The following is a 12,023-nucleotide window of genomic DNA, read 5'->3' as shown; positions in this document are numbered from 1 at the left end:
CAATTACCATCATCCTATAACTATCGCTTGTTGCCGCAGTGGCCGCTGCTCAGCAAAAGTCCCTTTAATTTGTAATTTGTGTCATATTGCTACTTTAATTAAAGGATCTGAATACCTTCTCCCTATCTGAACTTTTGTGAAGTTAACATCATTAGTGAAATGTGTCAGGCGTATAACTTAAGTCAGTAGCCTCTCTCTTCATTACCAATCTTTGTCCTCTCCTGTACATATTACTCTGTTTATGATTTGAACTTAGTGTACATAAACTATGTCAACTAACAAAACTGTGTTAACAAACTGTGAAACTGTAAAAGTCTTGTCAGTCATTAAGAGAGAAAGGTTACCTGTGTCAGGTACTTACCCCAGTGAGACCAGCTGGTGTTGCTGCCATGCCGCCATGGAGCCCAAAGAGGGCCCTGCAGGGGAGCCGAAGCCCGACAGCTCGGCACTGTTCAGAGAGTAATCTAACAAAGAGAGAGATGACATGTAAGCATGATAGCACACAAAACTGATACATCAAGTCAACCTTGGCCTTCGGTGATACAACTTTATTTGCACACAATGAGCTGCTAAACCACCTGAAACTCTTTCACTTTCACTAACTTTCACTGGAGAGTTTTAGTGTCCCCAGATGGCCCAAATAAAAAATCATCATATCAAGAGATACTGATTATCTTTATACAGAATTATAAATCTTTGTATTATTTTAAAACACAGATATAGTTAGTCTAACCCTAACAAAATGTCCAAAAGAGCTGCCGTCCATATGTAGAGTTATACTAAGAATGCCTGAACCATCTGAACAAACAGTCCTGTACTGTAGGCTTCTTCAGATTCTGGTTGTCCTGTTCTCTCATTTGACACTTAACAGCACATAAATGGTAATGTAACATATCCATTGAATGAAATGAAGCAAAAAAAACAAAACATTTTAATGTCTTTGTCTTCTCAGGGCCTACACTAATGACAGCAAGACGGTCCAATTTCTGATAAGCAGCATGTACCGTTGTTGTAGGCAGAGCTGATGCCGGAGTAGCCCAGACTCTGGTGAGGCAGGCTGGGTGTGGTGATGGAGACCACTGGGGTGGACAGAGGCTGGCTGGACTGACTGCTGCTCAGCCTCTGGTTACTCTGGAAACACATAAAAACACATAGACTCACTAAGTTTATTCAATAAAGATTAAAAATCGTCCCCTTTCTGTCTGTTGCTTTTCTGTGCTTAGATTGCAGTTATATTGTACAGTGGATGACATGCAGCTGAATGTGTGATGCCCCATTTCAACCACATGATGTCAATATAATGAGTCTTTCTACAGCGAGTGAGAACTACATCCCTTTTGAGAAAAAAAAAATCAAACGTCAAACACTCTCCCACTGCTTGGCATAATTTGAAATATACCTTCTGGTGTGTACACTATGTAATAACCTGCAACATCTACTTACTCTTTACTAATTTCCTACGTTTCCCAGAATGCCTCAAACTTGAAACGAGTGTGTCTGAACTTGCTGGGGTTCAGCATCCTAGTCTAAGGGAACGCTGAACAGGACACAAGGCTGTTGATGGAGGCTGCTCAGCAAGGCGCCAGTGTCTTTAGTTCATCTCGAAACCCTGCAAATCCATCCTGATTACTCAGTATTTCAAAACACAGAGGGCCAAGTCTGTAAAGCATTTCTTGAAATGCAGTCGTATCCTCCTAAATTACTTTAGTTACTTTTTAATTTTGTGTGTGTGTGTGTGTGTTTTAACAATTAATAAAAAAAAAAACACAAAATACCAACAGGCAATTCATTCTTAATCAGTCACGGTCTCAAATGAAGCTAGAAACCAAGTTGGTTTGGTACACTTTGGCCTGGCTGGTAGAGCTGCTGGTATTTAAAACTGGTGGCTCTTTAACTTGACACGTTTCAAACAGTCATTAGAGGTTTTGTGTTGGTCCTCTCTGGGCTGTTGCCGTTCCGGTGTGATAATGTCAGCAATGACATCACCCTGAATGAAGTAATAATTCATTGCTAAACGCACGCACACAAACACACACTCGCATACAAGCCATACAAGTGGTGGTTTAACCAACCGATCCATGCCTAAAACTAACAGTGTTTCCTTCCCCTTGCCCTGTATTATCTGGTCTCCCTGTCACTATTAGTGACAATGCCGTAGTAAAGAAGTCAAGTTTGAGCTAACAATGTCATAACAAATCTTTATGGGTATTGCTTTAAAGACACGCGATGAATAAATAAAAAAAGATAATTAAAAGAGTAGTTCTTGCCTGCATACAAAGCATATACTATTACACACTTACATGCACACATGTCACAGAGGAGGAAGTAAAAGGCAGTTTCAAAATGATCAAACAGAGGAGTTGCTGTCTGACCACAACTCAACATCTTTCACAGCAGTGCACGAAAAGCAGAAACAAGCAGATGTCATGCCATTGTTTAGGGTTTTGCTGCATGTTTCAACTGCACACCAGTGTCAACCCATAAAAGCTGGTATTTAGCACTCTCACACCACTGAAAAAGACCATGACCACTCACATCCAGTGATCCACAGTATTTATCTCAGAAAGAGCAGAATGTTGAGAAACTTTGACGATAATTAATACATTATCATATTTGACTCATCTCTGTAGACACATTATTGTTGACTGCTACGGGTGGGATGTAAGGGTGTGTATTATAATATCTCCACCTGAAATTTAGTCAGACAGTATTTTATTAATACTATGACGATCCCTAAATGAGTCTTAAGAGAAGGCTTTAAAAGGGCTGTACTCAACATTTAGAACATTAATATAGCAGCAGACAAATATTATCTATGTAAAGATATAGTGGAGTAATGGCTTCCTGAGCAGAGAATGAAGTCACTCTTCCTCTGTGTGAGTTGTAATCCGAGTTTCTCTGTTCTTTGTATGCAGTATACTGTACTAATGTAGTGAGTAGTATAATGTAGGTACGCAGAGTAACAGTCTATGAGAGCCATGTGAAGGCAATCCCAGCCTGCTGTGTTGATCAGTATTTTAAGTACAGCTCCTTTAAAGGTAACCCATAAAGTGCTTTCAATGAATAATCTATTTCTAACTCATCTGTACGTTCTCAACAAAATCATATTTCTATATTCACAAAAACTGTGGTAATGTTTGTTGCATCTGAATAAAGTTTTCTTTATTCTATATACAAATGCTGTTCAAAATAATTACACCACATCTCCCTAAAGGCATTCACATTAATGTGAACAGGAGAAATAAGAATTACTGATGGATCACTGCAAAATGTAAAAATCCCCTGGATCCCACAGCCAGCAGAGTAATGCAGCTTTTCAGTCACCATAGTAAAGAAAATAAAAACACTGAATAATACATTTTTGTTCCATTGTTTACTTATTATTACATCATGTTTGAGCATAGTGTGGGAGGGAAGGGCAACAGTAAGGGAGTTTTGGGCTTTTCCGCCTTTAATGGACAGGACAGGTAGGTGAGAAAGGGGAGAGGGGGGGGGGAGAGACATGCAGGAAATCGTCCCAGGTCGGACTCGAACCCTGGACCTCTGCATCGAGGCATAAACCTCTCAGTATATGTGCGCCTGCTCTACCCACTGACCAGCTCAGCTGCTGAATGAACAATCTGAAAGAAGAAAGACAGACTCAAGATGCTCTGAAGACTCTTTCAAATTCTTGTACAGTGCACCTTTTTTGGTTTATTTGTGCCACAATTTGAGATGTGAGTAGAATGTCACATCATATTATCTCCGGTTTGAGTTCTTGTGGTATTGTTTCTAAACCTGACTTGAGTCTCCACAGAGAATCTGCACTCCCTTTCCAAGAAGTGGATGAGCTGGCAGCCTACTTGAAATATCATCATTCTTTATGTGTGTTCAGCCGTGTGCTTTCCAAAACAAATTTTACTGTAAATGACAGGATTTATGTGGCTTTATGTGTCTTTCATTAAAATGCATAATTTTACTTTATATTGTTATAGGTTTTCTAGGATGGAGACAAATTCAAAAGATCATGGGGGGTGTATGTTTGTGTGATGCTTGAACTGATGCCTTAAAGTCAATTATTTTCTTTTTGTTTTAAATCAGGCATGCAATTTTTTTGCCAACGTTGATGTGTGGAACAGAGAGATCCTGTCTTCTTTAACAGAACAATAAAATGATTTCAGTTGTACACTCAACAACCATCTGGTCCAGATGGTGTCGAACCAATTGTTCTGAAAAGTTGCTGACTAAACTCTGTGGTAATCGGCATCATCTGTTTACTCTGTTCTTGTCTGCAGCCAACATCCATCAGGCTTAAAAAACATTGTGTTCCATTCTGGTTCCTGATAAACCTCAGACTCAGGCACTAAAAGGCTTGAGGCCTGTGTTTTACAGAGTTGTGCATTAGCAGCTGAGAAGTGCAACACTTCATAAAGGTGGTACTGGTGTATCGGTCAACTTGTTTCCCCCCAGTGGCCACAATAAATAATGCAGCTTTAATTATTATTGTATTACAGTTTTTTCTGAATTGCTAAAACACTAAAGCCCATTCTCTGAACCAAATGCTCAGTGGCCTAAACCCTTTTGTCGAATCAATCAATCACTCTTTTGGCAAAACCCTAAACACATTCTCACTCGCTAAAACACATTTCACACTGAGATGCACTTGTGTTGCAAAATGGTTTACACGAACAACAAAAGCTAAACACAATTACAACACAGTTGTCATCGTTACACTCAACGCCTCAAAATTGTACACACACGTTTCTACCATAGACTGTTACAGTTATATGAACTAAGGTGATCAAACCAATTGTAAAGAATATATAAGCCAGTTCAGAGTGCACAGACGTGATGCTGTATGGTAGGGTGGCCTAGAGCCTTTATACATACCTTTTTTGCAAAGAATACTAAGCTATTAAATTAGCCTTCTAATTGTTGGCATGGTTTTATGAATCATGTTTTAATGTAAATAACATACATGTGGCAGAGAGAATTCTCAGGATGGACTGTATCTGTGGATGGCTACCTTAATGACTATCTTACCTATAGGCCAGTAAGCCTATCATCAGTGTTTGTTTTGCTGCTTTATATTTGCTAATAATATATTGGACTCATATCAAGATACTTTAATTTTTGAAAAACACAGACCCCCCCTGCATTGACTCTGAGGACCCCCTAGGGATCCTGTACCCCCTGTTGAAGATCCCTGCCCTCGACACTGTGTTCTTGAATGTTTGAGGAAATATCTAATGAATGCTCTGTAGTGTTGAGTTATTGACTGGCTGTGTGTATGATCTGAGAGCATTGTTTGATTTTGCCAGCAGAGTCAGGTGTTTTGTGAATATAGTTTGAGAATTTGGTTTTGTGTTTACAGTTTTGAGAAAATGGGTGAGGGTTTCAAGAAATGTGTCTTAGCAATCGAGAAAAACTGTAAAGGGGACCTATTATGCTTTTCCTTATTTTCTGTCATATCTATAATGTTACAATGTTGGATGTTCATATTAAACAGGTCCTAAATATTAGAACCACACACACACACACACACACACACACACACACACACACACACACACACACACACACTTACCAGTGTTTGCATCATTCCTTTGGACTGAGGGATGACCACTCGGAGGTCTGTCTTGCGGCTGGTAGGGACCATGTTGTTCCCAGGAGGTGGAAGAGGAGGAGATTTGGGTGGTATGATCTTCCCCAAGCTGCCTCCACCATGTGAGCCCACAAAACCGTTCACTGAACACAGAAACAAAGAAATACAAGAACATTTGAGAAGTGATGGTAAGGAAATCTCAAAATTAAGAACTGACCTACTGACTGACTGATTGATTGATTGATTGTTGGAGAATGAGCTTTTCTACATGTACCAGGAGCCTTATATATATATATCTGAGTGGAGAAAGTATGACTATATATTATATAGTAGATAATAATGAATAATTGATCTTTTTTTGCTCTTGACATTACATAATGGCAGTGTTCTTATGAGACATGCTGTTCTGGGAGGGAGAGCACGGAGAGGACAGGCAGGATAGTTTGTGGTGGGGGTTGAAGATCCAACAGTGTAGACATATACTGTTGACAACCAGTAACAGACACTGAGGTGCATCCAGACTCCTTAAAAACACAGATGCCTGTGACGTTTCCATATACAAACAGTACACGGTCAACACTACAATGCCTCCACTCGCAATTACGTAAGCTGAAACCGTTCAACTGAACTGATCAGCACAACTGTAGACTGGCAGCCAGAGAGAGAAAGAAAGAGACAGAGAGGGAGGGAAAGAGAGAGGTTATAGCAGGTAAACCCCCATCAGGGAGGATGCAGAGTACAGAGGAGAGGAGAGGAAGAGGAAAAGGAAGAGGGAGAGGAGAGGTTTTTGTATGACTCCTGAGAGATACATACCAACTGGTCCAGACCCATTTTGCAGAGCCATATCAGAGCTACCCTGCAAGCCACCTGAGGATAAACACACACACACACACACACACACACACACACACACACACACACACACACACACACACAGTTATTTTAATTATTTTTCCACCAGTTTGTATCTGGTTTTTGCTGGTCTTTGTTTTTTCCTAATCGTCCTCATCTGTTATATCTTTGCACGTAACCTAAATATAGCCAAATATGTTCAATGTGCACTCACTACAGTGACAAATATTCACAGAGAACGCAAGAATGCTTAAGCACACACACACACACACACACACACACACACACACACACACACACACACACACACACAAACACCTGTGTTTCCAGTGCTGGGAGGTCTTTGTGAAGGGTTTATGTTTCTGTGGAGGTGTGTGTGAGGCGAGGAGAGGGTCCCACTGTCAGCCAGAGCGGCTGTGGCTGCAGCTAGAGCTTGGGAGGTTACTCCTCCTCCTCCTGCACCGGGGCTGTACGACATGCTGCCATGCATGAAGTTCTGCTGTGGAAGGCCGGGGGACTGGGGAGGAAGTGACAGAGACATTTCAAAATGAGCGTGATCAATATCAGAACACAATACTTGTAATTAGCCACAATCTGTTTTTTGTCTTTTATTATTATGTTTTTTGTTTCCGTGTTTGTTTCATCAAAGGGGTCAAGCATATGATCACAAACTGACTGACTGACATAAATGTGACCTTTTGTGTTGTAGAAACAAAAAGAAAGGTAAGAAGACTCCCAATCAAAACCAATAGGATTTAAGAGCCAATGGTTTATACAGTCTCTTAACAGACTTCCGATATAGCAAGGCTTTGATCTGCGTCAGCTCAGCGGCATACTGGGTGTACTCTGTACACAATAAACTACAGTGCAACTTACAATTTTATGACCCTTCATCATGTTGTCAAACTCTTCATTAATCTTCTTGTATTTCTCCTCAGTAGTGGGGGTGAGGACGTAGGAGGAGTCAGCATCGGGGCTGTCGCAGCCTCTGTGCTCCTTCTTGTTCAGGGCCTGTGAAGAAATAAACAGAGGAGAGCCATTAGAAATATGGATTCAAAAGTAGAAATAGCACCAACATCAATAGTTCTTTGGCACAGATTAAAGTGACCTGTAGTTGACATTCATTATAAAGCCACATTTTCCCTAGAGAGAGTGGTGAGCTGAGAGCACTTCATAAATCACAATAATTTTTGAAGTTTGTTATTTAAATGATTTACATATCTATTTGAATTCTTTATGAATTCCTCCTGGTTAGCTCACCTGGTAGAGCGGGCGCCCATATATAAAGGGTTAACTCCTCGACACAGCAGCCGCGGGTTCGACTCCGACCTGCAGCCCTTTGCTGCATGTCATTACCTCTCTCTCTCTCTCTCTCTCTCTCTCTCTCTCTCTCTCCCCCCTTTCAAGTCTAAGCTCCATCCATCTTCGTCCGCTTATCCGGTAACGGGTCGCGGGGGTAGCAGCTCAAGCAGGGGACCCCAAACTTCCCTTTCCCGAGCCACATTAACCAGCTCCGACTGGTTGGAGATATAATCCCTCCACCTAGTCCTGGGTCTTCCCCGAGGTCTTCCCCGTGCCTGGAACACCTCCAACTATCGCCTCCAGAACACCTCTGGAGGCGTCCAGGGGGCATCCTTACCAGATGCCCGAACCACCTCAACTGGCTCCTTTCAACGCAAAGGAGTAGCGGCTCTGCTCTGAGCTCCTCACGGATGAATGTGCTTCTCACCCTATCTCTAAGGGAGACGCCAGCCACCCTCCTGAGGAAACCCATTTCGGCCGCTTGTACCCTGGATCTCGTTCTTTCAGTACTTCATGACCATAGGTGAGGGTAGGAACGAAAACTGACCGGTAGATCGAGAGCTTTGCCTTCTGGCTCAGCTCTCTTTTCGTCACAACGGTGCGATAAATTGAATGTAATACCGCACCCGCTGCGCCGATTCTCCGACCAATCTCCCGCTCCATTGTTCCCTCACTCCCGAACAAGACTCCAAGGTACTTGAACTCCTTCACTTGGGGTAAGGACTCATTCCCTACCTGGAGAAGGCACTCCATCGGTTTCCTGCTGAGAACCATGGCCTCCGATTTAGAGGTGCTGATCCTCATCCCAGCCGCTTCACACTCGGCTGCGAACCGATCCAGTGAGTGCTGAAGGTCACAGGCCGATGATGCCATCAGGACCACATTATCTGAACCGATAACCGATGAGACCGAACCCTCCTTTCCAGCACCTTGGAGTAGACTTTACCAGGGAGGCTGAGAAGTGTGATACCCCTATAATTGGCACACTCCCTCTGGTCCCCCTTTTTGAAAAAGCCACCCCGGTCTGCCACTCCTTAGGCACCGTCCCAGACTTCCACGCAATGTTGAAGAGGCGTGTCAACCAAGACAGCCCCTCCACACCCAGAGCTTTAAGCATTTCTGGACGGATCTCATCAATCCCTGGGGCTTTGCCACTGTGGAGTTGTTTAACTACCTCAGCAACTTCCACCAGGGAAATTGACGACAATCATCCTCCAGCTCTGCCTCTACCATAGAGGGCGTATTAGTCGGATTTAGGAGTTCCTCAAAGTGCTCCTTCCACCGCCCTATTACCTCCTCAGTTGAGGTCAACAGCGTCCCATCCTTACTGTACACAGCTTGGATGGTTCCCCGCTTCCCCCTCCTGAGGTGGCGAACGGTTTTCCAGAAGTAACTTGGTGCCGACTGAAAGTCCTTCTCCATGTCTTCTCCGAACTTCTCCCACACCCGCTGCTTTGCCTCTTTCACGGCAGAGGCTGCAGCCCTTCGGGCCCTTCGGTACCTTGCAACTGCCTCCGGAGTCCTCTGGGATAACATATCCCGGAAAGACTCCTTCTTCAGTCGGACGGCTTCCCTGACCACCGGTGTCCACCACAGTGTTCGTGGGTTACCGCCCCTTGAGGCACCTAAGACCCTAAGACCACAGCTCCTCGCCGCAGCTTCGGCAATGGAAACTTTGAACATTGTCCACTTGGGTTCAATGCCCCCAGCCTCCACAGGTGTGAGTTGAAAGTCTGTCGGACAGGGGCCTCCTCCAGACGTTCCCAATTTACCCGCACTACCCGTTTGGGCTTACCAGGTCTGTCCAGAGTCTTCCCCCACCCCCTGACCCAACTCACCACCAGATGGTGATCAGTTGACAGCTCTGCCCCTCTCTTCACCCGAGTGTCCAAAACATACGGCCTCAGATCAGATGAAACGATTATAAAATCGATCATTGACCTTTGGCCTAGGGTGCTCTGGTACCAAGTACACTTATGAGCATCCCTATGTTCGAACATGGTGTTCGTTATAGACAATCCATGACTAGCACAGAAGTCCAACAACAAACAACCACTCTGGTTTAGATCAGGGAGGCCGTTCCTCCCAATCACGCCTCTCCATGTGTCTCCATCATTGCCCACGTGCGCGTTGAAGTCCCCCAGCAGAACTATGGAGTCCCCCACTGGAGCCCCATACGGGACTCCACTCAAGGTCTCCAAGAAGGCCGAATACTCTGAACTCTTGTTTGGTGCATATTAGGGCTGGATGATTAATCGAAAAATAATCGTAACCGAAATTCAGAGCCTATAGTCGGTTATTTCGGTCTTTTAATCCTATTAATATTTCCGCGGCCACCCACTGTGTGTTAATGTACTTTCCCCTTAAAACATATTACGGCGCCGCGTGTGTAGTCACGTGACTCCACCCCGTCCAGTCTGCGACCATAGGTGCTTTCCGATCAGATAGTACTTGTACTTTTTAGAGGAAAAGTACACTTCTAAGAAGTTCTAAGAACTACTCTCCCCCAAAATCTTTTTTCCCGTTTGCATTCCCACTGGCCAAGTGGCCATAGGGACTGGTAGGTGTGTGTGTGTGTGTGTGTGTGTGTGTGTGTGTGTGTGTGTGTGTGTGACGGCCGGCGAGCCACAGGACACGCTTGTGGAGTTTAACTCCGAAAAGACAGTTAACCACAGGTTCCCGTTAATCTTATGATGGACATTTATTATTTATTTTCTACATTTTTAGGAAACCTTTTTTTTTTACATTAAAACTTAAATTACTTTTTTATAAGACGTTTTTATTTCATTGTAAAATCTACTGTTGTAGATTTCAGTTCAGTTGTTTGAAATATTTAATAAATAAGCATTAATTGCTATCTGTGTGTTGTTTCCTTATTTTAGAATCACAAAGATAGGATTATGCACTCTTTCATTAGAAAAAATAACCGTGAACATATTTACAGTATAAGAAAAGAAAAAAAATTAAAATAATCGTTCAATAATCGTAATCGAGGTAACTTGTTCGATTAATCGTGATTATGATTTTAGCCAAAATCGTCCAGCCCTAGTGCATATGCACAAACAACAGTCAGAGTTTTCCCCACCCACAACCCGCAGGCGTAGGGAGGCGACCCTCTCGTCCACTGGGGTAAACTCCAACGTAGAGTCGCTCAGCCGGGGGCTTGTGAGTATCCCCACACCCGCCCGGCGCCTCACACCCTGGGCAACTCCGGAGAAGAAAAGAGTCCAACCCCTATCCAGGAGTATGGTTCCAGAACCGAGACTGTGCGTAGAGATAAGCCCCACCAGATCTAACCGGTAGCGCTCCACCTCCCGCACCAGTTCCGGCTCCTTCCCCCACAGAGAGGTGACATTCCACGTCCCCAGAGCCAGCGTCTGCTGCCCGGGTCTGGTCCGTCGAGGCCCCTGACCTTCACTGGCACCCATGTGGCAGTGAAGGTACATGGGTGGCAGTGAAGTTTATTATACAAATAAAGGCCTAAAATGCCCACACAAAAAAATCTTTCAAACAATAATAGTACAGTAGAATTTACAGAGAATGTACAGCTTTGACACACAGGGGTTCAGTGTTTTTCTCATGCAGAGGTTCAAATAAAAACTAAATAAATGAAGCACTTCACAAATGTAAAAAGAGTAAAGCTGATCAGTTTAAACATTAATTATTCAGTATATACTGTAATAACATCCGTCCATGTCTCAAGCTGAAGTATTGCAGTACACAGGATGTGTATGGTTCTGGTTGCCCCCTATATCTAATATGTGGTTAAAGAGCAGGAAGGACAACCAACCACTAACAAGCCTAAAAAACAGATCTGATTCTCTAGAGGTTCCCAGTAAAAAGATATTTCCCAAACACTGAGGCCTAGTTACATTTCTGCAAGTCTGTAAATGAAATCCTTTGCTGTGATTCTCAATACAGTAAGGACAGGAACACACATTTTTTACCATGGTAAAATGCCCTTACTGCATTAATCACTCTGCAACAACATTAAAAACAGTTGTGAGTGTTTGGTTCATTACACCGTATTTATGTTTTGTAAAAAAAAAAAGAAAAATGTTTCCAAGGACGTCTCAGGCATGATGTTTTACCATCTGTTTCCATGTCTCTCTGGAGAATTCATTAACTACATTCATAGACCAAACATTTGCAACAGAGTTAGAAATCTAGAAAATAAAATGCAGTAATTGCATAATTTGAGCCAGCAGCATAGTTCTCGGAGGTTTACGTGTTCTTTAAACTAACACTCTCTTTCTCGTCCATATAAGTATCGCTACTTCATAGG

The 12,023-nt window shown here is 43.1% G+C and overlaps 1 protein-coding gene across 3 annotated transcripts in view; it reads right to left on the bottom strand.

Moving 5' to 3' along the window:
- The window catches only part of LOC116056920 (myocyte-specific enhancer factor 2A-like), a 55,375-nt gene that overhangs the window by 2,674 nt on the left and 40,678 nt on the right, over positions 1 to 12,023 (bottom strand). For 2 of the 3 annotated variants that reach the window (XM_031309345.2, XM_031309346.2), the window contains exons 4-9: positions 7,313 to 7,447; positions 6,755 to 6,953; positions 6,398 to 6,451; positions 5,567 to 5,727; positions 1,005 to 1,131; positions 362 to 464 (exon numbers count right to left, since the gene is read on the bottom strand). In XM_031309345.2, the coding sequence (XP_031165205.1) occupies positions 362 to 464; positions 1,005 to 1,131; positions 5,567 to 5,727; positions 6,398 to 6,451; positions 6,755 to 6,953; positions 7,313 to 7,447 (779 nt within the window). Of the gene's footprint in view, positions 1 to 360; positions 465 to 1,004; positions 1,132 to 5,566; positions 5,728 to 6,397; positions 6,452 to 6,754; positions 6,954 to 7,312; positions 7,448 to 12,023 lie in introns of all 3 variants that reach the window. The other variant, XM_035999111.1, reaches the window with a different exon arrangement.

This window comes from Sander lucioperca, chromosome 3 (genome assembly GCF_008315115.2).
Source record: "Sander lucioperca isolate FBNREF2018 chromosome 3, SLUC_FBN_1.2, whole genome shotgun sequence".
Taxonomy (NCBI): Eukaryota; Metazoa; Chordata; class Actinopteri; order Perciformes; family Percidae; genus Sander; species Sander lucioperca.
The sequence above is the reverse complement of the archived record's forward strand: the minus strand, read 5'-3'. Positions and strand labels throughout refer to the sequence as shown.